The 27981-nt window shown below is 45.2% G+C and overlaps 1 protein-coding gene across 1 annotated transcript in view; it reads right to left on the bottom strand.

Moving 5' to 3' along the window:
* The window catches only part of LOC124613370 (chondroitin sulfate proteoglycan 4), a 553335-nt gene that overhangs the window by 11280 nt on the left and 514074 nt on the right, over positions 1 to 27981 (bottom strand). Inside the window, exons 21-23 of the mRNA XM_047142070.1 lie at positions 15682 to 15853; positions 11645 to 11905; positions 1449 to 1772 (exon numbers count right to left, since the gene is read on the bottom strand). Coding sequence (XP_046998026.1) covers positions 1449 to 1772; positions 11645 to 11905; positions 15682 to 15853 — 757 coding nt within the window. The remainder of the gene's footprint in view (positions 1 to 1448; positions 1773 to 11644; positions 11906 to 15681; positions 15854 to 27981) is intronic.

Genomic DNA, 27981 nt, shown 5'->3' on the forward strand with positions numbered 1-27981 from the left:
GGAAATATGGATAAGAGGAAGGTGGGACCGTTTCAGATGTGGTGCAGTCGAATAATGTTGAAAATTAAGTGAGAGCAGTAAGTACGAAATGGAAAAGTAGTAAAAAGAGTAGGTGAGTAAAGAAGTGCGCTTAAGATGATGATAAAACGAATAAGCAACAGGCTAGAAGGGGTTCTGTTGCAGACTCCGGAAATGGCCAATTTGGCGTCGGAGGGAAGAGTAGACGGGAAAAAATACTGGGGGGCAGACGAAGAGTAGAATATGCCAAACATATTGTAGAACAGGTTGCATAGAGTAGGTATGTAGGGATAAAAATGTTAGCACAAGGTGGGAAAAGTGAAGGTCAGCGTCAAACCGGTTAAAAACTAACGACACTTTAAAAAAAGTCCCATGTTGAGAGGAAATGCTGGTTTTTTTTCAGAGAACTTCACTTATGAAATCTTCTTCGGTTCATGTTGAGAGGAAATGCTGGTTTTTTTTCAGAGAACTTCACTTCTGAAATATTCTTCGGTTATGATACATCTACATCTACATTTATACTCCGCTAGACACCCAACAATGTGTGGCGGAGGGCACTTTACGTGCCACTGTCATTACCTCCCTTTCCTGTTCCAGTCGCGTATGGTTCACGGGACGAACGACTGCCGGAAAGCATCCGTGCTCGCTCGAATCTCTCTAATTTTACATTCGTGATCTCCTCTGGAGGTATAAGTAGGGGGAAGCAATATATTCGATACCTCATCCAGAAACGCACCCTCTCGAAACGAGATAGAAGTCGTGGCAACGTGTTGCGGCAACGTTCTGCCTAGTTTCGTAGTAATAGGGTTCGTGTCCAATTCATAGCTTTATAGCCGCCGGGCTGCAGACTTTTCTGGCTAGTAGGCCAACCTTCCGGGCCGGCCGCGGTGGCCGTGCGGTTCTGGCGCTACAGTCCGGAACCGCGGGACTGCTACGGTCGCAGGTTCGAATCCTGCCTCGGGCATGGGTGTGTGTGATGTCCTAAGGTTAGTTAGGTTGAAGTAGTTCTAAGTTCTAGGGGACTTATGACCTAAGATGTTGAGTCCCATAGTGCTCAGAGCCATTTGAACCAACCTTCCGGTGGATACGTGTTTGGCTCACCTGTTGGGCTCTCGGCAGAGGAATCTGTGGATCAGCCGCTATAAAGGAACGAACTCGACTGACCCTGACAGTTCGCCTGAAGATGACGACCACGAAACTTGTCGAAACGTTGCGACAGCATAACGTCGCGACTCGACTGATAACGAACATTACTCAAGACTCCATCGAACGAGGCTTTTATATGTTAAATGGCTTTGAGATGATCGTTGTTCGAATTCCGTAATTCACAAATCATCGATATTTAGCCTTTGTTGTTAGTTGGGATCACTCGGTACTTGGGTCGCGCACTGTTGAGAGCATGTTAGACAGGAAGTAAGGCAGGTAGTTACCGTCTCGTTGGCGGCGCCGAGCGAGGCGTTGGCGGCGTTGACGAGGCGGCCTGCGCTGGGCCCGCTGATGACCTCGTAGACGAGCTGGGCGGGCGGCGTGTCGTCGTCCTCGGTGAGCAGCAGCTCCCTGGAGAGGGCGCGCGCCTGGCCCTGCACCACGGTGGCGTGCGGCGCCGGCGTCACCAGCCGGAAGGGCTCGTCGTTGACCGGCGCCACGGCCACCGGCAGCGTCGCGTTCAGCAGCAGCACGCTGCCCGGCTCCAGCCGCAGCGAGAAGCGCACCTCGTCGCTCAGCGTGTCCGACCCGTCGTGCTGGTACACCACCTGCCGCCGCCATGGAGATGCAAACTCAGCGTCCACAACAACTAGAGGACACGTTTACACCAGCAGTAAAAACTCCAGATTGCCGACAATACAATCCAACAATGTGCCCAGCAGCAGAAATTTCGGGGGCCGCTGTGGCCGAGGAGTTCTAGGCATGGATGTGTGCGATGTTCTTAGGTTAGTTAGGCTTAAGTAGTTCTAAGTCTAGGGAACTGATGACCTCAGATCTTAAGTCCCGTAGTATTTAGAACAGTTTTTTGAACAGGAATTTCAACCATATATTCGGTAACATTGGTAACATTGTTCCCTGACAATGTCTCCAGCAATACGTTCCGCGTCAGAAGTGTTTCTCGGGCCGTAATATGGCCAGTACATGCACAAAAGAGAGCTATTGGAAGTCAGTGCAGCTTTATCGCATATACACTCCACAAAGAAAATATAAGGGGCAATCACATGAAAACGAGACAGATAGAAAAAATGTTGATAAACTGTTTATTGAAACATCCCGGTAGATTAAAACTGTGTGCCGGACCGAGACTCGAAGTCGGGACCTTTGCCTTTCGCGGGCAAGTGCTCTACCAACTCAGCTACCCAAGCACGACACACGCTACGTCCTCACAGCTTTACTTCTGCCAGTACCTCGTCTCCTACCTGGAAACTGTTTAGTATTTCAAAAGTAATTGCTATAGGCCAAACTGTTAATACATTTCGGCTCGTGCGTCCTTGTTAAGCAGGAGGAGAGGACCACAGCCGATGGGAATATTACAGTTTGCAACACAATGGACAGCTGTAACTTCATTATCAGTTTATTGGCAACCGGTTTCGACGATAAAATTCATCATCATCAGGCCCTGTAAATACGAGGGCCGTATTTACAGGGCCCCACATTTTTTTTTTTAAATTGTTGGTGCTTAACATTTGAAGTTGGTTCTGTGCGCCGGTGAAGTTTCGAAGCGTTATGGCAGGTGGCAGAACCGTAGTACAGTGTCAAAATGGCGTCTACATACGATTCACGTTACAAGCAGCGTGCTGTTATTGAGCTCTTCTGTGCAGAAAAACAAACCGTGATGAACACCCATAAAGTTTGCGTGCAGTGCATGACGATGCAGCAGTTGATAGTACAGCTGGGCGGTGGGTAAAGAAAGTTACGGACTCAAGAAATGCAGAAACAGAGCTCCATGATCAGCCACGCTCGGGACGTTCTGTCACAGCCACTGCTCCAGACATGTTGAATCGGGCGGATGACGTTATTCGTGCCGTCTGGCGCATCACAACGTGAAAGTTGGTTCTACAGTCGTCGGTTAGCATTGAAAGTGCGTCTGAAACGATCGCGACTCTCAGATATTCAAAGAGGTGCTCACTATGGGTTCCACGAATCCTCACAGCAGGCCACAAGATTGAAAGAAAGGCTATTTCATCTCAATTGCTGGAGCGTTTTGAGACGACGGAGAGGCTTTTCTGTCACTTTGAAGACGACGAGAGCGTCAGTCATGCAGTGAAAACATGGTTACGCCTACAGGACGAGAGCTTTTACCAGCAGGGAATACATGCTCTTCCACAACGTTGGCGTACGGCCATAGAACATGATGGACACTATGTAGACAAGTGGGACACGGACACTACATGTTGATGTATATTGTCACCAAATTCCGACCCTTAACAATAAATGTGTTCTTAGAAAAAAATCTGGGGCGTTACTTATTGAACGACTCTCGTACATAGTGCTTGAATTTTCCCGAAAAATAGCAACCAGAAACTCCCACGTGAAAATAACCGGTATCCGCATAAACTCTTGTGATAAACAACTACACCCACACTACAAGAGCTGATGCAGACACAAGTTATTTTCAAGTGGAACTTTCTGATTGATACCTTTCGGAAAATTCACCCACTGTATATTTACAAGACTTTGGAAACAGGTTGCCAATAAACTGATGTCCGCAGCTCGTGGTCTTGCGGTAGCGTTCTCGCTTCCCACGCCCTGGTTCCCGGGTTCGATTCCCGGCGGGGTCAGGGATTTTCTCTGCCTCGTGATGACTGGGTGTTGTGTGATGTCCTTAGGTTAGTTAGGTTTAAGTAGTTCTAAGTTCTAGGGGACTTATGACCTCAGCAGTTGAGTCCCATAGTGCTCAGAGCCATTTGAACTTAACTTCTGTGGTCATCAGTCCCCTAGAACTTAGAAATACTTAAACCTAACTCTGCTAAGTATATCACACACATCCATGCCCGAGGGAGTACTGTCGCGCCTCGAACCGCTCGACCACCACGGGCGGCGTTAATGCATTTAATGCATTGATTCCAGTGTGAGACAAGACGGTCAGCGCCTTGATGGAAGAATGTTTAAGTTTGCCTACAGAACCATTATTGTACCCAGGCGTGGTTCTCGTCGTCCGAAGGAAATCTACGGCCGTGAATGTCTTTCTTCAGGGCTTCAAAAACATGGAAATCGTGTGGGGAGAGATCAGGACTATATGGAGAATGTGTAATGGCTTCCCTGCGAAGGTTCTGCTACCTGTTCGAAACTACAGGCGCGCCAGCTCCGGGAAAGACATGATGAGGCTTTTCTTTGACTGCAAGACTCCATTGATGAACTGTAGCCGTCTAGAACGAAATTAGAATTATATTAATACCTTCAGCTGCCAACGGGCGTTAATGTATATCAACGTGGACAGGTGAAAATGTGTGCCCCGACCGCGACTCGAACTCGGGATCTTCTGCTTACATGGCAGACGCTCTATCCATCTGAGCCACCGAGGGCACAGAGGTTAGCGCGACTGCAGGGACTATCTCGCGTACGCTTCCCGCGAGACCCATATTCTCACCTTGTACATCCACACACTACATTCGTAGTGTCCCACCCCAATACACTCATTACTCGTGGAAAACATTCTTACCAAGTCCGGTAAGAGTTCGGGGAATATGTGTGCATCCGCACAGAAGAAGAAGGTCATGGCCGGTATTGCCAGAACAATACAGAGTGTTACAAAAAGGTACGGCCAAACATTCAGGAAACATTCCTCACACACAAAGAAAGAAAATATGTTATGTGGACATGTGTCCGGAAACGCTTACTCTCCATGTTAGAGCTCATTTTATTACTTATCTTCAAATCACATTATTCATGGAATGGAAAGACACAGTTACAGAACGTACCAGCGTGACTTCAAACATTTTGTTACAGGAAATGTTCAAAATGTCCTCCGTTAGCGAGGATACATGCATCCACCCTCCGTCGCATGTATTCCCCGATGCGCTGATGCAGCCCTGGAGAATGGCGTATTGCATTACAGCCGTCCACAATACGAGCACGAAGAGTCTCTACATTTGGTACCGGGGTTGCGTAAGAGCTTTCAAATGCCCCCATAAATGAAAGTCAAGAGGGTTGAGGTCAGGAGAGCGTGGAGGGCATGGAATTGGTCCGCCTCGACCAATCCATCGGTCACCGAATCTGTTGTTGAGAAGCGTACGAACACTTAGACTGAAATGTGCAGGAGCTCCATCGTGCATGAACCACATGTTGTGTCGTACTTGTAAAGGCACATGTTCTAGCAGCACAGGTAGAGTATTCCGTATGAAATCACGATAACGTGCTCCATTGAGCGTAGGTGGAAGAACATGGGGCCCAATCAAGACATCACCAACAATGCCTGCCCAAACGTTCACAATCTGTGTTGATGACGTGATTGCACAATTGCGTGCGGATTCTCGTCAGCCCACACATGTTGATTGTGAAAATTTACAATTTGACCACGTTGGAATGACGCCTCATCTGTAAAGAGAACATTTGCACTGAAATGAGGATTGACGCTGACATTAGGGTTATCGTCAACTGCACGAAGAATTGCCTCGTCCATTGCAGGTGTCCTCGTCGTTCTAGGTCTTCCCCAGTCGCGAGTCATAGGCTGGAACGTTCCGTGCTCCCTAAGACGCCTATCAATTGCTTCGAACGTCTTCCTGTCGGGTCACCTTCGTTCTGGAAATCTGTCTCGATACAAACGTACCGCGCCAATGCTATTGCCCCGTGCTAATCGATACATCAAATGGGCACCTGCCAACTCCGCATTTGTAAACATTGCACTGACTGTAAAACCACGTTCGTGATGAACACTAATCTGTTGACGCTACGTACTGATGTGCTTGATGCTAGTACTGTAGAGCAATGAGTCGCATGTCAACACAAGCACCGAAATCAACATTACCTTCATTCAATTGGTTCAACTTGCGGTAAATCGAGGAAGTACAGTACATACTGACGAAACTAAAATGAGCTCTAAAATGGAAATTAAGCGTTTCCGGACACATGTCCACATAACATCTTTTCTTTATTTGTGTGTGAGGAATGTTTCCTGAAAGTTTGGCCGTACCTTTTTGTAACACCCTGTATATTTATATGGATATAGTGTTTGTTCTTTCGGACATGTCTGAAAGGGGCACACATTTTCACCTGTCCCCGTTGGTATACATCAGCGCCCGTTAGCAGCTGAAGGTATTAATATAATTCTAATTTCGCTTGTCTGATGAGCTACGCCACCTCCGTACCGTATTATTAGAGTCGTCCGCCGTGCCTTATATGCGGCGCGTGCTAGAGAAAATGTGGAGCTGGAAGAAACTGTTGAAGAAAGAGGAATGGTCGCTTTGCCATACGTAGGCCGTGTTTCTTCGAAAATTTTGGAAATTTGTGTTTAGTTCCTAGGGGACCAAACTGCTGAGGTCATCGGTCCCTAGTCTTACACACTACGTAATCTAACTTAAACTAACTTGCGCCATGGACAACACACACAGCCATGCCCGAGGGAGGAGTCGAACCTCCGACAGGGGCAGCCGCGCGGACCGTGGCGAGACGCCCTAGACCGCTTTCTTCGAAAACAGGAAGGTTATAGGAGAAACAAAGTGAAATAATTGTTTCGTCCGACAACGAATCTCAGAGTTCTTTTAGATCTTGGTTTAAGACGGTCTGGTGTCTATGAGATTCTCTGTGGATGCGGGATCTCATACATTGGACGAACTTGTCGTACCGTGGAGGACAGATGTGTGTGTGTGAAATCTTATGGGACTTAACTGCTAAGGTCATCAGTCCCTAAGCTTACACACTACTTAACCTAAATTATCCTAAGGACAAACACAAACACCCATGCCCGAGGGAGGACTCGAACCTCCGCCGAGATTAGCCGCACAGTCCATGACTGCAGCGCCTAGACCGCTCGGCTAATCCCACGCGGCTGAGGACAGATGTGTCGGACATCGACGAATTACCACTGTGGACCAAAAAGACGAATCTACAGTGGCCTAGCATTGCCTCATTACAGGACATTGCATGGAATACAAGTACACCGAAATTCTGTCGTCCGCGTCTTCGTACTGGGACAGCGTATTTAAAGAAGCAGCAGAAATTCGCAGCTCGACTGCTTTGCTTGACAGGGACACAGGATTCCACTCAACACGGCATGAGATCCAACGCTGGCCATTTTAAAATTTACTGCGAACACAAAACATAAATATTGGTCTTACGAGGGATGACGCTGCGGTCGTTGACTTAGATATTTGTTTGACAACGACGGGAACGGGCACACGACAGCGCGGACACATATTCCGGAAAGCAGCTCCCGACAAAGGGCACTGGGGTGGCCGACGGCAGCGTACAATGTAATTGACAGCCTCTGTGCGTGCGTTCATCGTCCGACAGGTAGCGTAGCTGTCTCTCTCGCTACCGATCTGCATGTCCGTGCTTACCGAAATTTGGCGCGTTCACGCATGCGCAGTTTGTTCTCTGACCGTCGTAATTAGCAGGCTTCGGTCACAGCCTGAGAATTGTGTTCGCTGCACGAATATGTCATTAGTTGTGCCGACGAAATATTTTGGAATTTTCACGACATCCGACGTATAACCCAAGAGCCGTATTTGCTACTAGTCTGTCGGGGAAGCCTCGAGCAACACAATATGCACATGTTTTGGCAACTATGTGCCTCTACAGTAGTAGACCATGTTAAGGTGTACCACACCAAATGATTCTGTCAGTGTCGTGATGATTCTTTGGTGCTACCAGAAGCAGTAGTTTGAGCTGTGTCTGGCTCTCTTGGCTGATGATAATCCAGAAAAACACATTCCCCATCGATTCAATTACACTCTGTGAGGCGTTATACCCCGAAGAAAAAAATTGCAACACCAAAGAGTAATTAATGTAGAGTAGTGAAATTACGGGAACACATTTGTCTAGGTAACATATTTAAGTGATGAACATTCCAGGTTCACAGGTTAATAGAAGCGCGAGATAGGTCATTGAAAATGTGAAATGTCTGTGCATTGATAATCGGTGTAACCGGCAGAATGTTGAAAGCAAGCATGCAAACGTAGATGCACTGTGTTGCACAGATGCCGGATGTCAGTTTGTGGGATGGAATTCCATGTCTATTTCACTTGGTCGGTCAGTAATGGGACGGTTAATGCTGTCTGTGTGTGACGCTGGAGTTGTCGTCCGATGATGTCCCTTATGTGCTCGACTGGAGACGGGTCTGGTGAACGAACTGGCCAAGGCGTCATGCCAATACCCTGTACAGCATGCTTGGTAGCAACAGAGATATGTCGACGAGCGTTATCCTGTTGGAAAACACCACCTGGAATGCTGTTCATGAATGGCAGCACAAGATTTCAAATCACCAGATTAATTTACAAATTTGCAGTCAGGGTGCGTGGGATAACGATCAGAGCGCACCCCAGACTACAACCACAGCTGTAGCCCCAGTGTGTCTATCACACAGACGGACTGGTCGCAGGCCCTAAGCTAGCCGCTTTCTATCACACGGCCATCCCTAGCACGGAGGCAGAACCAGCTTTCATCAGGAAACACAACAGACCTCCACCGTGCCTTCCAACGAGTTCTCACTTGCACTAATGAACTCGCAATCGGCGGTGGTTTGGGGTCGGTGGAAAGTACAGCACAGGGCATCTGGCGCGGTGCTGTCTTTGAAGTGAACTATTTGTAACACTTTGCTGTGTCACTGCGGTGTCAACTGCTACTCACATTGTTACTGCAGATGCTTTGGGTTGCACCACAGCCATATCTCGAAAAGATGGTTTTGTCCTCTCGTAGTGCCAAGTGGCCATCCCGAGCCATCTTGGACCGTACATTCCCGTGACCACCGCTGCCAGCAGTCATGTACATTGGCTACATTCCTCCCAAGTCTTTATGCAGTACCGTAGAAGGAACATCCAGCTTCTCGTAGCCGTAGCAGCGCCAATTGATGCGACTGGCTCGAAATTTGAACAGATAATCATCTTCCAGATGCAAATACACACCTACCAACTTTAGTTTATGTCACACAACCCCTTCTTGGTGATGCGATTTTTTTCTTTCTGTGTATCAGGACTACTGTTGTTTCTAGTCATTTCCTGAAATGAAATGAGTAGGAACCATGATGCTAGGCTGGATAGACAACTTCCAATTTTTTTTTTTGGGTCACCCTTACCTACTGTAAGGTAATTAGTCCTCTCATCTAAGCGCCTCTGAATATCCATTTAATTTTGTATTGCTGAGAGGTCCCTGCACATCTGAACCTGAATACGAGGAATGATCCACGTAAATTGATACTCCTAACATCACCTAAGAATCATGACGCCGAAAAAATGTTATGTCGCGAACAGTGAAGCTCCCAGCAAGTTTACAGAAGTGAGAAAATTTTGCCATCCTGATTTTCGTTATGACTTATACACTGCTTGTTTAAGGCGGATGGATGCTGTAGGATTGAACAAAGCTTTTTCTGCAGCTCAGTAATGGAACGAGACATACGTATACTTGCTATACACTCATGGAGAGCTAAACGATCTTAGGAAATAGCCCTTGTTATCTACATCTACACTACCTGACCAAAAGTGTCCAGACACCTATTATTGGACCTTAATACGAGGTGTGTCCTTCTTATACCTTTATGACAACTTAAAATCTGCTGCGGACACTTTCAGTGGGGTATTGGAAGGTCTGTGGAGGAATGGCAGCCTATTCTTCCTCAATAGCCGCATCCAGAGGAGGTAGTGTTGTTAGACACTGGAGTTAGGACCGAAATCGATGTTCTAAATCATCCCAAAGGTGTTCTTTGGTTTCAGATTGGTACTCTCGGTAGGCAGTTCGCTTCAGGAGTGTTGACGTTCACAAACCAGTGCGCACAAATCGTGTTTTATGAAAGGACGTCTTGTCATATAGATATAATCGCAATCGCCGACATGTTTCTCTACTATATGTGTTAAAATGTGTTCATATCTTTACACATTTGGGGTAATAATGGAGCTACACCCTGACCATACCCCCTCCTCCCTTCACATACCACTTCCCCTGTACTTCGTTACTGGCACTAAAGAGGATGGCAAGTAACGTTCTATATGTATTCTCCAAATCGAAACTCTTCCATCGTACTGCCGTAAGGCATAGCGTGGTTTCTGAATCACTGGTTCCCAGTCATCCACTGTCGAGTACCGTCGGTCTTTGCACTACGTCAAGCGTCGATTGACTACAGAATTGTGTGACTTCTGAGGAGCCGCTCGACCACCTTAGTCCGCTATTCTTAACTCCCGGCTCTCAGACTTTGTGCTAGTTGGACTGCTGGTAGGACTTTGGAACTCACGGGTGATTGCTTCCGCTGATTCCATGTGATTTTTTACAACCACTCGCCGTAATGTTCGACGTTACCTCTCCGCGAGTACATGGTGTCTTGCAGGTTTTGGTTTAGTGATAGTAATTCTTTCGCGTCTCCACTTTACAGTCACATCACCTACACGTCTTGGGCAGCTTTAGAAGGGAAGAAATGCCCCTGATGGATTTGTTATTCAAGTAACATCCTATAACTGGTCCTCACTCGAAGGCACTGTTCTCTCTTGATGGATCCGTTCTACTGTTAGTGCTTCTCTACTAATAAACCAGTACTCCTCGCCTCTTTTATAACTAGGTTGTCTACCTCTCGTGACTCCTAATGGCGAAATCTGCATTATGTAGAAGTGTATTGATGCTTTCGATTAGATCTATACTCATTGGCATGGGTAGTGAATGATAAGAACATTATGTAAATCTGCAGGCTTTGGTGGCCACTATTGCAGTTAAACTCTTCTGGATTGTTATGACATATCATATTTATTCTAAACGATAGACGTTTAGAGCCCTCAGCTGGGAAGTTCTTCAGAACATTGTGGCGGCCACTGTTGGTTGAGCACTGGCAGAGACCAGTGCGATGTTCTCTTATAAAGGAGACTTTTCCCGTGCATGTGCTGGAGAAGTGTCATTATACGTTAAAATTCTTTTGGGTACCATTAGTAGGCGAACGTCATTGGTTAGAAAGAGATTTTTCCCAAAGTTAAGCTGGTGAGTGGTTATTGGTTAAAAGTCCTCCTGCTACTTTTGGTGGGCCATCATCATTGGCGAGAAGTGAAAGGGGGAGAGCAAGAGAGGGGGAAAAGAGCCCTGGAAGTGACCTTTGCGGACAATAGTATCTTGGATATACACTCCTCCTCTCTTGCTTTGCCCATTTCGTTTCTAGCCAACGATGATCGCCCACCAAAAGCAGCAGGAGAAATTTTAACCAATAACTTTTCTCCAGGACAAGTGTGGGAAAAATACCTTTCTAACCAATGAAGTTCGCCCACCAATGGTAACCACAAGAATTTTACCCAATAATCCGACATCCACAGGGCAAGCACGGGAAAATTCCCATTTAAAAGAGAGGGGTCAAAACATCGATAGCTTAGAGGAAATACGATGTGGCCTACCAACACAGAAGACATATATACTGCAGCAAAGTGATACTATACCCCATCAGACTCCTGATGGTGAAATCGAATGGCCTGAAAGCCACTTTACGTGGACATTTGGAAGTAAAGAGAGAGAGCGTTACCTCTCCGGCGTCCATCTCGGACTGTGTGAAGATGGTCTCGTTGTCGCTGCCGCTGATGATGAGCTGGCCGTGCTGCAGCGGCGCCGCCAGGTCGAGAAGCAGGCAGGCCACCTCGACCTCGGCGCGGCTGTCCAGGAAGGCGGCCACGCCGCTCGTGTTGATGCGCACCTGCGCCGACCCGCCCTCCTCCACCTGCAGCGTCGGCAGCGGCAGGAACTGCTCCAGCCCGCCGGACGACACGGAGATGTCCACGTCCACCACCTGCGGAGGGCGGCACTCTCTCGGTTACACCCACTGGCAATAATGGACGGTCTTAACTGTACAGTCAATCGTCATTGGGGTTTTCTGGGACGAAGCACTGGTGCCAGTTTCAAATAAATGGATAAATAGGTTCATTCCTGTAGCCGTGATATAAACTGAATCCCCCAGTAACACAGCATCCTGCTAGAAGTGCCAAAACAAAGTGGCGAGCCCAGCTACAAATTACCAGTTGGCTTCTCATGTTGTTTCAGCTCTTTAGACACTGTCTGCCTTACTGTGGCGTAGTAGCTTTATTATACAACAAGACTATGGACATGTATCTACAAACAGATAAAAATTTTTTGGACAACATGGTTGTCGAGATGAAGCAGCGATTAGTGTGATTAATCAATTATTCAAAAACAGTCTTAATTGCATTTATTATTACCGCCAACTGGTTTCAAGCCGACGTAGGGGTCATCTTCTGGGCGTTTACACCATTGGTCGACTGCTGGTGGTGTCACTCCTGTCTACATAACTACAGGAAACTATGCCTAAAAAATTAATTTAGTACCTTCATTTTTTATGCTGATATTTAACAAGTCTACTCTTCATATGTGTTTGTGCTTAGTGTACCATGAAAGAAGCCTGTCGTTCGAGAAGAGTCCGACCGTGAAGACTGGTTTGAATCATTACTCTCAGGGAGACATTACGGCTAAGAGACAGTATGGTACCCGTGCCATGACCTCTTGTTATTAACTCGTTTTATTTCTGACACATTTAGATGACAAAACCATTTCCATTTATCACTAAAACAGCACACAGAAGATCCATATAATGGACACCTCTAATCCACTCGGGTGAAGGCACCGGAGCTGGTGGGAAGTTCATCGTTTGCGAGCATGGTCTGTAGCCACGATATGTACTAATCGTGTCAGGAAGTCCCATATGGGAGAATTCACGTAAGGTCTTCAGCAGAAACGAACAGACTATATGAAACTGTAAGTTACGTGAAAATTCTTAATATAGTCACGTTGAGCAGATATTACAACAAGAACTCAACTGAAAGGATTATGTTACTCTGGCAACTATCCCCAAGAAATTAGTACTACTCGTTAAAGATTACATCTCATTTAGAGTAGGTAGTAACAGCGGAAATCGTACTGCACTAGCGTAGCACCCAAAGTGGAAGCTGTGACTCAAAATATGTGTTTCAGCGCAATATGTGAGATACGTTCTACGCTGATTTTCAGCAACAACCCTTTTGTCAAAGTTGGAATAGTGGTGCTGTCATGTGAATGTCAGGGGAGACTTGAAACTACTGTATAAGGGACGATCAAAAAGTTTCCATTCGAAGGCTGTACAGTCCGGAATCGGTATGCCAATCAGGAAAAATGACCGTGAGGATTGATGCACTCATCCCACCGGCGAACGAGGTTGAATCTGATGTAAAACACTGTGTCCTGCTATGTGCAGAAGTCCGTAACTGCCTGATGCACGCCCTGGTCGACCCTTCAAAGCCTTTTATAAGGAACCAGGCCGTCATAATCGCATGGGAAGAGATCAGGACTATAGTGTGGGTGCTCGAGTGTCCCACTCTTGAGATGGTGCTCCTCCCCGGATCGACCGGTGTCTTGTGTCGAATCTCGACCAGCATGGAACATGGAGCATCATTCCAAAACGATAGTTTCGACGGACATGTTGCCCCATACACATTCTGTATTCTCCGATGTATGTATACCGGTATTTGTCCTTCGGCAGCCAAGAAAAGAACAACAACAAGTTGGTCCTAGTAGTAACGTCGCCATAGTTCACGTTATCGCACCACGTTAGAAAGATATGAATGCCATATTAATCCCTTGCTACATCTCGCTGCTTATATAACCGAATCGGAGTTGCTCTACGTTGCATATACGATGGTGAGTCAAATGAAAACCTTAAATTTCTAATAACAAATCGAAATTTCATGCCGCTATCTTATAAGTTGGTAAGCGTGCTACAAACAGCGTGCAGAATGGCTTGTAGGTGGCACCATAGTGCAGATGCACACATACCGTCGTAGTATCAGCGTAAAGATGGCCGCCCCACTTGCGACTTGCACCAAGGAAGAACAGCGTTCTGTTATTCGGTTTTTGCGTAGTGAAGGTGTGAATCCCATTGAAATTCATCGACGAATGAAGGTTCATTACGGTGATGCATGTCTGTCACAGCAGCAAGTCTGCGAATGGAGTAGGAAGTTCGCAAATGGTGTGACTTCAGCGGAAGATGCTCCTCGTCCAGGTGAGGCACAACGAGTTGTGACTCCACAGAACATTGCACCAGATGAAGCCATATTGAAGGAAAACCGCCGAGTGACACTGAATGACACTGCGGCATGTTTACAGATTAGTCATTGGTCACCACACCACATTGTGCATGATGTGCTCCAGTTTCACAAAGTGTCTGCAAGATGGGTGCCACGGCAGCTGACTCCTGAAATGAGAGAACGACGTGTTGATGCTTGTGAAGAACTTCTTCGGCGCTTTGAACGAGAAGGTGATGGCTTCCTTGCAAGAATCGTAACTGGGGACGAAACCTGGGGAGAGCGAGCAAGGAATGGCGCCATTCCTCATCACCAAAACCAAAGAAGTTTCGAAGAGAACCATCAGCATGGAAGTTCATGCTGACTCTCTTTTGGGACGAAAAAGCCGTCAGTTTGGAGCATTACATACCTAGAGGGACCACTGCCACCAGTGCATCATACACAGATCTCCTAAAAAATCATCTGCGGCCTGCAGTCAAATCAAAGAGACATGGATTGCTGTCAGCAGGTGTCCTTTTGCAGCATGACAAAGCAAGGCCCCACACTGCCCGTACAACAGTTGCAACAATCACAGACCTTCATTTTGAGTGTCTTCCTCATCCACCTTACTCACCAGACCTTGCCCCAAGTGATTTCCATATGTTTGGACCACTCAGAGACGCAATGGGAAGAAAGAAGTTCCGGTCTGATGAAGAGGTACGCCACGATGTGCATGAAAGGTTGCGCGGACTACCAAAAGAATTTTTTTGTAAAGGAATTTATGCACTTTGTAAGCGCCGGAGGACTTGCATTGAGCGTGGGGGAGATTATGTTGAAAAGTGATACAGCTTTGTACCAGTTGTACACAATAAATGATATTTAAAAAGATATTGAAGGTTTCTTTTGACTCATCCTCGTAGGCTACAGGAATGCCTTCAACCGGAAACTTTTTGATTTTCCTTATAGTTTACCGGCGTACGTACGGACAATGTAGGCGCGGATTAAATGACTCATCTACTTTTTCCAAGCAATGACTTAGAGAAAAAACTTCTTAAACAAGAAAATTGTTTTGGCAAACATCTCAGAACAATTAAATATGACATCACTTATTAAACAGAATTAAGATGGAAGACAGCTCTAAATTTCATACACTTCATAAACATATTACTTCTCTGTAATGTTATAGGAGTCATATCTGCACAGGAAAGAGATTAGAGAGCAAATTTCCGATCATCAACCATTGTGATAAACACAGAAATTAAATTGACAGTTTCGTTCCCTCTCTCGAATTTAAATTTATTGCTGCTCAGGCTGTGATATGGAAAAACAATAGGTGAACACTGGAACATAAACGTTTCGGTCTCGTTGCAGGAATTTGGTTCGTGCTAAGTTACTCACAAATACGCTTTTCTAAGAACTCAGAATAGTACAGAGTTAATTAAAACCACTGACGATTTCACAGGCAAAATATAGTAGTACAAATACGAGATCCTGAAGTTTAGTGGTAGATACTTACATGACCCAAGATTGACTCGGCGAAGTCGGCGCGTATGTCAACAGCGAAAGAGTCGTTGGTGGAGAGCCCGAAGAACTTGTGCGTGTTCTCGTACCAGACGCGGCTCTCGTTGACGTCACGCTGAGTGAAGTTGTCCGCCAGCTGCAGCTGCCTCTGGGCACCCTGCGCGCCGCTGCACACACACCATGGCCGAACGCTTCAGTACAGTAAAACTGCGAACTCTTTTGTCGCGCGCGTCAGGCACACTTCACTCCCAAGATCAGAATATGAACTAGCTCCTAGGAAAATGTATTGTTCTGACATTATTAAGCACTATGATAGATATATGCAAAAGATAGGAAAGCGTGTTACGGTATTCATTTCCACTGGCTTTTTCAGTGCCATTAAGGGTAATGAAATCTGCAAGGAGAGAGAGAATCCTGATGGAAGGGAGTACCACCATATGCAAAAGATAGGAAAGCGTGTTACGGTATTCATTTTCCTTGGCTTTTTCAGTGCCATTAAGGGTAATGAGATCTGGAAGGAGAGAGAGAATCCTGATGGAAGGGAGTAACACCATATCAGACAGGATCAGTAGCATTGTGGGACTGTTCGCTTAATGTACTGTCGTTGGACGATCGTAAGCTGACGCATGAACTCACTGAAAACATTTTCACTTGGTGTCATGAATGGTAGGTCTGTGTATACGTGGGTAAAGTAAGGATAATGTCTATCAAAGAAAAAGAACCCGATATTTACTACGTTAATGGTGAACATCTTGAGCACGTCACATAGTTTATGTAATTAGCGGCAATGCCATGATGCGATATGAAACGGGACTATCACACGAAACCGGTATTAGGGAAAGCGAACGGAAGACAGATCTGTTGCGAAGGGTCTATGAAAGTGGAGTGAGTCTGTAGAAAAAAGCCGGCCGGGATGGGCGAGCGGTTCAAGGCGCTACAGTATGGAACCGCGCGGCCGCTACGGTCGCAGGTTCGAATCCTGCCTCGGGCATGGATGTGTGTGCTGTCCTTAGGTTAGTTGGGATTAAGTAGTTCTAAGGGACTGATGACCTCAGAAGTTAAGTCCATAGTGCTGAGAGCCATTTGAACCATTTTTGTAGAAAAAACTGCATCTAAGACCCTAGACTAGCCAACCCTAAAGTATTCAAATGGTTCAAATGGCTCTAAGCGGTATGGGACTTAACATCTGAAGTCATCAGTGCCCTAGACTTGGAACTACTTAAACCTAACTAACCCAAGGAGATCACACACATCTATGCCCCAGGCAGGATTCGAACGTGCGACCGTAGCAGCAGCGCGGTTCAGGACTGAACCTCGTCGAATCGCTCGGCCAAAGCAGCCGGCCCTAAAGTATTGTTCCAGTACCTGAACGTCTTCTCAAAGAGGCATCGCAAAAGATTTTGAACGAATTCAGGACGGTATGACACATACGAAAAATGTGACGCAGTTTTTGAGAAGCACAGTATTCGAGGAAGTCCGTGATACCATTCAGCTGACACTACCCTACATCTCGTGTATGGGCCACGAATAACTTAAGCGAGATTAGGGTGAGTACCGAGGCATACTGGCAGTAATTTGTTTCCCTCGCTCATTACGCAAATGGAAAAGGACAGACGATTACCGATATTGGTACGAAGTGCCCTGCGCCTTCCTCTGTTCTGTGGCTTGGAGTACATATGTAAAGAATAATTCCGTGATGATGGGGAGGGGTAACTGTATTAATTTCAAGTATGCGAACTGGTAGGGACTCGAAAGTTATAAGCGAAAACCCTTCTGATACCGTTGACGGTGGACCTCTTCTACTGCAAGCCCTTTGCTCTCCATTTTTTGAGATGGGGTGGTACGGACCTAATCAAGAACAAAAGTCCAGTAAACATGGGTTCCCAAGTACATACCTTAAAAGCTATGAGCACTTGTTCATTTTTGCTACCGCGAAACACATTTCTTCTACTGACCAGGTGCTGGTAGCTCATTAAGTTGTGCAGTTTGGAGCCCGTATTCACTAGACGATTTTTTGTTGATTAGGTTCCTAGTACCTGCTCCCCAAATATGGAAAGCAAATACCTTGCAGTAACAGAGGTCCACTGTCAGCAATTTTCGCCTATAACTGTCGACCCGGTCCTTCCCCGACCTGGATTCTTTAACTCAAACTGATACATTTACTCTTCTCCAACATGTCTGAAAGTTTTTAACATCATTACGGAATCGCCCTGCAGTTACAAATATGTCCTGCATAGGCATGCTACTTATATAAAAGTAAACTAAACTCCGCCCGAACAGGCCAAGAAGGCCCAACGTTACCGACTGGCCGCCGTGTCACCCTCAGAGCACAGGCGTCACTGGATGCGGATATTGAGCGGATGTGGTCAGCACACCACTCTTCCAGCCGTATGTCAGTTTATGAGACCGAAGCCGCTACTTCTCAATCAAGAATGCTAGTTGAATAGCGCGGTCAAAATAAGACTAACCAGTAAGATGTTTACAATGTTACAAACGCAACATTTTCTAGTATGCGAAATCTTTTCGGTTAGTTACACTTTTTATTCGCTAAAGATCCCGTCTGTGCCACTCTACCACTACATTTGGCATTGCAGACTTTGCTGGAGGTTTTGCCAAAATACTCCTAGTCTTATAAACATTTGCGCAAAGAGTTTCGCACACGTTTCCCACAGATTCGTACTGTTCACAACACTAGGGAATGAACACGTCTTGTATCATAGTCAATACTGTTTTGTGTTGCATTCAGCAGGTCACTAAACACGTCTGTCATTCTTAGTAACTTAGACGTAATGACACAGGAAAATACTCGGAATACACCTTGCGGGAGATGCAAATGCGCAGACATGAGACAGTAACCGGGTGGTGCAGTCAAAGTAGCGTTTCCCGCCTTTTCTGTGATGGGCAATCCTCCTGATCATTAACTGGCGTTATGTTAGTCTTATATTTTACGGGATAGTTTTCTTTTGCTGCAATTTATAAGATGTCATTGCTTTCTCTTGCGTTGTCCATTTACTTGTTTATAAGTAGGAATGGTGATAGTTCTTCATGAAATACAGCGACTCGTTATGTTGACGAACACAGTGAATTGTCACGACGTTTTCTGTCGGTAAAGGAGATGAGATGGGAGAGAATCTGCGGACTTATGTGTTCAACGTGATGTACTGCGACCATGTATCAGTCTTGCAAACACAGTGATACAGAAGTGGCTGCACCGTCCGGTATGAATCAACACAATACGACGAGATGAGCGTCCCGCTGTTGACAAACGATACCACGACTCTGTTCAAACCCCTGAGACACACTGACGGTATGCTCGACCTCCAGTGTAACTTGTCTAGCAGATAAATCACGCCGGTGGATGAAATGCGAACTAGAAGGGCTCTGCAGTTACTACTTATGATTACTATATAACTGTATAGATAATATTAATCAAAGTTATACGGGGGCCTTACAAGCACTAAAAGAAGAAAAGGAAAAGAAAATAAATAACCGATCAAGGCAGCTGATGAAAAGGAGACGAGATTTTTAAGCAGTCGACAATATAATGACTCAGAAATGTTTTGAGAAGATGTGACAAGATACTAGAAAAATCTTGTAATATGAACTATTGAAGACAATAAGAGTACAAACACAACAAAAGAGAAACGTAAGATGGCAGATGGCATTGTAACTGACATGCATAACGGTTTCAAAATTTCTTTAAATGTTTAAACTGTAAAAGAGATGAATTAGAAATTTGTCTACTTAATAATAAAAACAATGACATTTTGGAAGTAATACCAGGTAAGACATACAAATCCATATGGGATTTGCTAAATTATTTCCGGCATGACCACATCACAAGATCGAGGCATAAAAGACGTATGGTCTATCTGCATTCTGTCCGTAATGTACAAGACCTTCAGTAACATTATATCCTGTGAATATAGCACAAGTGATGTTTTGCGGTTGAACAAAACAAAGAATGAGTATGAATTAACGCTTTTTGGACATTAATAGTTTTGATAAAGATTTTGATTCAGGGGCAACAAAGCCTGTACCAAAAGTCATTGAGAAAGAGGACAATGATTCAACCTATGATAGTATACATAACAATAAATTCCTCAATACTTCAAGTTCTATTGTTCATGACGGTAGCGAAAACCACTACTTTCAGTTTTGAAAGACGAGTCCGGGATTCAACATCACCAAAGCTATTCTCTACAGATGTAGAGGAATTTCGCTGATCCTTGACGTGCAAAAACGAAGAAGGAACACATATTAAGCGGATAGTCCGTTTTGAAAATTAAAAAAAAAATCGATTTTTTTGCTTAAAATGTTCTCTGAGACGTCTATTATAGTGTTCCTTTTAAGTTCGCCAGAAACTCCGTTATCGAGTTACAAGCTGAATCGTGAAAAAGTATCTCTGGAAATTATTCACAGAGGGAACATATAGTCGATATGTAATTTCAAAGAAAGCCCAACAAGCATTACGGAAATTACGAACGTGCTCGAACTTGAGATCTCACCAGACTGGTAGAACTTCTGTACAAAAGCGGACGAAAAGTACCCAGCGATGTAGCATAGTGGTTAGCACACTGGACTCGCATTCGGGAGGACGACCAGGTCAAACCTGCGTCCGGCCCTCCTGGTTTAGGTTTTCCGTGATTTCCCTAAATCGCTCCAGGCAAATGCCGGGATGGTTCCTTTGAAAGGGCACGGCCGACTTCCTTCCCCGTCCTTCCCTAATCCGATGAGATCGATGACCTCGCAGTTTGGTCTCTTCCCGCAAACAACCCAACCCGGACGAAAAGTGTGTAGAGCGAACAGACCGGCGGATGGCAGAACTTGCCAAAGATGCCCGCAGGACAACTATGGCCACGAATAAGATGGTGACGCACCTCCTTTTGGCTCTGGAAAGATTGCTGAATGTTCCATGGATCGCAGAATAGAGTTCTTTTTAACATAAAATATGCAACTCAAAATTTTAAATACGTTCTTCTCGTAACCGTATTTTTCGTATTGACGAGAAACACAACTTCAGAACGGTACATCCGATTGTGATTGGAATTTGATGCCGGTATTCTAAATTGAACTCTCTGCCATCTTACGTAACCGTTTCGAAATATCTTCAAAAAATCAATTTTCTGTGCACGGTTTTGTCTCTATTTTGTGTTCGAAGAAAATGACATTTGTTACAACATGTCCCCTTTTTGTTAGAACTTAATATTTTTTCAATAACCCTACTACGCTGGCAGTAAATATATTGAAAACGAGTTATACAGAATTATTTTATTACAGGTCCAATAGGAGGGCTTCAGAATTCCTGCAAATGACCGACGCTCTCGCAGCAGTGGGTCATTCCTCCTGGTGCGTCGGTTACAGGAAGCGTCTGATATCGACACAAAATGATCTATTGAAGACCAAAGTGTGAAGAATGAAAATAGGTCATCAGATATGGCTTAGTTTTTCTTTTACGAGAAAATAACAATAATAATAATAACGGCATGGTTAATGTTTTGTAATGGATTTAACAGGATCTATATTTTTCTGTTACGAAGCTTGGTGGTACTTAATATAGCGGTGGCCTCGTAATAACGTTTTACAGCTAAGTCTTCTTGCAGTCCCCCCAGCCCTCAGCTTTTACGCCATTTATATCTCAATAAACGCTAGCTCTCCCATCCTTTAGTAGCAAAGACGCAATATATGTGTTATACATCACTGTGACATAATAATAACAAGCGAACTTTGTTACAAGCAGGATTTCCCACTACAACCTTTTCTGCTCGCTCAGTCATCCTGTAAATTAGGAACCGACAACAAGAGTCCTATATAAAGTGCACATCTCTTCTGGTAATTTACATTCCCATGTTAGCGTGAGTGGTCTGATGTCGTTGAAATCGGAAGGATGTCAAAACGATATCCATGTCCACGGTTGACTGTGTTAGATCGACATTTACATCAATCAAAAAATGGTTCAAATGGCTCTGAGCACTATGGGACTCAACTGCTGTGGTCATAAGTCCCCTAGAACTTAGAACTACTTAAACCTAACTAACCTAAGGACATCACACACATCCATGCCCGAGGCAGGATTCGAACCTGCGACCGTACCGGTCGTGCGGTTCCAGACTGTAGCGCCTTTAACCGCTCGGCCACTCCGGCCGGCTTACATCAATCACCAAGAAACATTACATCACTTAAGACAGTCTGATACCTACTGTCGTTCATTACAAACAGTTTAAATCTCACGTTTATGTCCTTTTCGTTTTGTTATAATATTCCACGATGAAGATTCTCGACTTAGACATGGTCATGCAAATAAATTTTAGGCGTAGGTAATACAAATGCTACTGTAATGTGATTTAAAAAATGATGCTTCCTTTCTCTTACGGCAAACAAATGTCAACTCTAGAAAAATGTGCAAGTTACACGTAATGCCACCAGTTAACACGTAGACTTTACAGATGTCAGTGAAAATGAAATATCTTTGGAGTATCCGATATTTCAGAACGACAAAGCAGCACATTGAAGTCGCCTTGTATTCGATAATACGACTGTAATAGAAACTCATTTACAACAGGACAAAATGGTTCAAGTGGCTCTGAGCACTATGGGACTTAACTTCTGAGGTCATCAGTCCCCCAGAACTTAGAACTACTTAAACCTAACTAATCAAAGGACATCACACACATCCATGCCCGAGGCAGGATTCGAACCTCCGACCGTAGTACAACAAGACATACATACCTTAATAATAGTAGCAAACATTAGCAGAAAAATAACAAAATTAAGTCAATCCCTTGGTAAAATGTCATTTTTATTGCGAGCAATTCCTACCACACGGCTTTGAGAGTAATTAGGGTCTGCGTAGTTTTAGGGGACATGATACTGTCGTTATTCATCACACATAGGTGTTTGACAATTCCTTTTACACTCTTCTAGGACATGTAGAAGTGACACGACGCGTGTGTCGAGAACGTCTTTCGCGCCACCTCAGTTCATCACAAACGATTTTCGCCCGTCTACGGAAATATCTGCGACAAACCTGTACGTTCGCAGCTAGGAGAGTTGACTGTGGTGCACCAGGGTGTTTGAACCGTGGGTACGAAAGCATGCGTCGCAGACATACACTCCTGGAAATGGAAAAAAGAACACATTGACACCGGTGTGTCAGACCCACCATACTTGCTCCGGACACTGCGAGACGGCTGTACAAGCAATGATCACACGCACGGCACAGCGGACACACCAGGAACCGCGGTGTTGGCCGTCGAATGGCGCTAGCTGCGCAGCATTTGTGCACCGCCGCCGTCAGTGTCAGCCAGTTTGCCATGGCATACGGAGCTCCATCGCAGTCTTTAACACTGGTAGCATGCCGCGACAGCGTGGACGTGAACCGTATGTGCAGTTGACGGACTTTGAGCGAGGGCGTATAGTGGGCATGCGGGAGGCCGGGTGGACGTACCGCCGAATTGCTCAACACGTGGGGCGTGAGGTCTCCACAGTACATCGATGTTGTCGCCAGCGGTCGGCGGAAGGTGCACGTGCCCGTCGACCTGGGCCCGGACCGCAGCGACGCACGGATGCACGCCAAGACTGTAGGATCCTACGCAGTGCCGTAGGGGACCGCACCGCCACTTCCCAGCAAATTAGGGACACTGTTGCTCCTGGGGTATCGGCGAGGACCATTCGCAACCGTCTCCATGAAGCTGGGCTACGGTCCCGCACACCGTTAGGCCGTCTTTCGCTCACGCCCCAACATCGTGCAGCCCGCCTCCAGTGGTGTCGCGACAGGTGTGAATGGAGGGACGAATGGAGACGTGTCGTCTTCAGCGATGAGAGTCGCTTCTGCCTTGGTGCCAATGATGGTCGTATGCGTGTTTGGCGCCGTGCAGGTGAGCGCCACAATCAGGACTGCATACGACCGAGGTACACAGGGCCAACACCCGGCATCATGGTGTGGGGAGCGATCTCCTACACTGGCCGTACACCACTGGTGATCGTCGAGGGGACACTGAATAGTGCACGGTACATCCAAACCGTCATCGAACCCATAGTTCTAGCATTTCTAGACCGGCAAGGGAACTTGCTGTTCCAACAGGACAATGCACGTCCGCATGTATCCCGTGCCACCCAACGTGCTCTAGAAGGTGTAAGTCAACTACCCTGGCCAGCAAGATCTCCGGATCTGTCCCCCATTGAGCATGTTTGGGACTGGATGAAGCGTCGCCTCACGCGGTCTGCACGTCCAGCACGAACGCTGGTCCAACTGAGGCGCCAGGTGGAAATGGCATGGCAAGCCGTTCCACAGGACTACATCCAGCATCTCTACCATCGTCTCCATGGGAGACTAGCAGCCTGCATTGCTGCGAAAGGTGGATATACACTGTACTAGTGCCGACATTGTGCATGCTCTGTTGCCTGTGTCTATGTGCCTGTGGTTCTGTCAGTGTGATCATGTGATGTATCTGACCCCAGGAATGTGTCAATACAGTTTCCCCTCCCTGGGACAATGAATTCACGGTGTTCTTATTTCTATTTCCAGGAGTGTATTTTATGCAACGGTCAGCAGGACCGCCACTTGAAGCAGCTACTGTAGGTCTCACATGTCTCCACTGCCTGCCTAAGTAGCGTGAAGCAGGATACTTGAAAGTGGTCCATTGTTGAAATTTTACATCTAAGCGGTACATTTCCGGACATGGAATCATCACAAAAACTTTACCTAGTAAGTCCCCTCTGCAACCCCTAGAATTGTGAAACAAACAGCACACGGACTCCAGCTCTTCCTGACCACTATGCAGAACCATGTCGTCTCATAGGTAAGCGAGTCTGTGTGGAAAATACCACATTTAGACATTTTATTTTTGAGACATCAGTCTTCTGACTGGTTTGTTGCGGCCCGCCACAAATTTCTCTCTTGTGCTAACCTCTTCATCTCAGAGAAGCACTTGCAACCTGCATCCTAATTTATTTCCTGGGTCTATTTCAATCTCTGTGTTCCGCTACAGTTTTTACTCTCTACAGCTCCATCTAGTACCATGGAAGTTATTTCGTGATGTCTTAACAGATATCCTACCAGCCTGTTCTTGTCAGAGTTTTCCATATATTCCTTTCCTTGCCGATTTTCCGGAGAACCTCCTTATTCTTTACCTTATCAGTCCACCTAAATTTCAGCATTTTTCTGTAGCCCAACATCTCAAATGCTTTGATTCTCTTCTCTTCCGGTTTTCCCACTGTCCATGTTTCACTACAGCTTATCCCTATTTTTGTTGGAACTTCGAACGCTTTCTCCAGGTCGACAAATCCTACGAACTTGTCTTGATTTTATTTAGTCTTGCTTCCATTATCAAGCGCAACGTCAGAACTGCTTCTTGGCGCCTTCACCTTTTCTAAAGCTGAACTGATCGTCATCTAACAGATCCTCAATTTTCTTTTCCATCCTTCTGTATGTTATTCTTGTCAGGAACTTGGATGCTTCAGCTGTTAAGCTGATTGTGAGATGGTTACCACACTTTCTGCTCTTGCAATATTGTGAATTGTGTGGTCGATTTTCTTCGAAGTTTGATGGTATATCGTCAGTCTTATAATTTCTACACACTAACGTGAATATTCATTTTCTTGCCACTCCCCCCCCCCCCCCAAAGATTTTTGAAGTTCTGATGGAATGTTATCTATCACTTCTGCCTAATAATGAATAGGAAAATAGGAATGCGGGTAAGCTACTACAAACTGCATAGTGACCGCATTATTGTGGCCAAGATAGATACGAAACCCACGCCAACCACAGTAGTATACGTTTATATGCCAACTAGCTCCGCAGATGACGAAGATATTGATGAAATGTATGATGAGACAAAAGAAATTATTCAGATAGTGAAGGGAGGCTAAAATTTAATAGTCATCGGTGACTGGAATTCGATAGTGGGAAAAGGGAGACAAGGAAACGTAGTAGGTGAATATGGATTGGGTGGAAGAAATGAAAGAGGAAGCCGCCTGATAGAATTTTGCACCGAGCATAGCTTAATCATAGCTAACACTTGGTTCAAGAATCATGAAAGAAGATTGTATACATGGAAGAACCCTGGAGATACTAGAAGGTATCAGATAGATTATATAATGGTAAGACAGAGAATCAGGAACCAGGTTTTAAATTTCCAGGGGCAGATGTGGACTCTAACCACAATCTATTGGTTATGAACTGTAGATTAAAACTGAAGAAACTGCAAAAAGGTGGGAATTTGAGGAGATGGGACACAGATAAACTGAAACAACCAAAAGTTGTAATCTTCAGGGAGAACATTAGGGAACGACTGACAAGAATGGGGGAAAGAAATACAGTAGAAGAAGAATGGGTAGCTTTGAGAGAGGAAATAGTGAAGGTAGCAGAGGATCAAGTAGATAAAAAGACGAGGGCTGATAGAAATACTTGGGTAACAGAAGAGATATTGAATTCAGTTGATGAAAGGAGAAAATATAAAAATGCAGTAAATGAAGCAGGCAATAAGGAATACAAACGTCTCAAAAATGAGATCGACAGGAAGTGCAAAATGTCTAAGGAGGGATGGCCAGAGAATAATTGTAAAGATTTAGAGGAACATATCACTAGGGGTAAGATAGATAATGCCTACAGGAAAATTATGGAGACCTTTGGAGAAAAGAGAACCACTTGTATGAATATCAAGAGCTCACATGGAAACCCAGTTCTAAGCAAAGAAGGGAGAGCAGAAAGGTGGAAGGCGTATATAGACGGCCTGCACTAGGGTGATGTTCTTGAGGACAATATTACGGAAATGGAAGAGGAGGTAGATGAAGATGAAATAGGAGATATGATACTAGGTGAAGAGTTTGACAGATCACTGAAAGACTAAGTCGAAACATGCCCCCACGAGTAGACATCATTCCATTAGAACTACTGACAGCCTTGGGAGAGCCAAGCCTAACAAAACTCTACCATCTAATGAGCAAGATGTATGAGACAGGCGAAATACCTTCAGACTTCAAGAAGAATATAATAAGTCCAATTCCAAAGAAAGCAGGTGTTGACAGGTGCGAAAATTACCGACCTATCAGTTTAATAAGCAATGGCTGCAAAATACCAACACGAATTCTTTACAGACGAATGGAAAAACTGGCAGAAGCCGACCTCGGGGAAGATCAGTTTGGATTCCGTAGAAATGTCGGAACACGTGAGGCAATACTGACCTTACGACATGTCTTAGAAAATAGATTAAGGAAAGGCCAACCTACGTTTCTAGCATTTGTAGACTTAGAGAAAGCTTTTGACATTGTTGACTGGAATACTCTCTTTCAAATTCGGAAGGTGGTAGGGGTAAAATAGAGGGAGCGAATGGCTATTTACAATTTGTGCAGAAACCAGATGGCAGTTATAAGAGTCGAGGGACATGAAAGGGAAGCAGTGGTTGGGAAGGGAGTGAGACAGGGTTGTTGCCTATCCCCGATGTTATTCAATCTGTATATTGTGCAAGCAGTAAAGGAAACCAAAGAAAAATTCGAAGTTGGAATTAAAATCCATGGAGAAGAAATAAAAACGTTGAGGTTCACCGATGACATTGTAATTCTGACAGAGACAGCAGAGGACCTGGAAGAGCAGCTGAACGGAATGGACCGTGTCTTGGAAGGAGGATATAAGATGAACATTAACAAAAGCAAAACGAGAACATTGGAATGTAGTCGAATTAAATCGGGTGATGCTGTGGGAATTAGATTAGGAAATGAGACACTTAAAGTAGTAAATGTGTTTTGTTATTTGGGGAGCAAAATAACTGATGATGGTCGAAGTAGAGAGCATATAACATGTAGACTGGCAATGGCAAGCAAAGCGTTTCTGAAGAAGAGAAATTTGTAAACATCGAGTATAGATTTAAGTTTCAGAAAGTCTTTTCTGAAAGTATTTGTATGGAGTGCAGCCATGTGTGGAAGTGAAACATGAACGATAAATTGTTTGGACAAGAAGACAATAGAAGATTTCGAAATGTGGTGCTACAGAGGAATGCTGAAGATTAGATGGGTAGATCACATAACTAATGAGGAGGTATTGAATAGAATTGGGGAGAAGAGGAGCTTGTGGCACAACTTGACTAGAAGAAGGGATCGGTTGGTAGGGCATATTCTGAGGCATCAAGGGATCACCAATTTAGTATTGGACGGCAGCGTGGAGGGTAAAACTCGTGGAGGAAGACCAAGAGAGGAATACTCTAGATTCAGAAGGATGTGGGTTGTGGTAGGTACTGGGAGATGAAGAACCTTGCACAGGATAGAGTAGCATGGAGAGCTGCATCAAACGAGTCTCTGG

This window comes from Schistocerca americana, chromosome 4 (genome assembly GCF_021461395.2).
Source record: "Schistocerca americana isolate TAMUIC-IGC-003095 chromosome 4, iqSchAmer2.1, whole genome shotgun sequence".
Classification (NCBI taxonomy): Eukaryota; Metazoa; Arthropoda; class Insecta; order Orthoptera; family Acrididae; genus Schistocerca; species Schistocerca americana.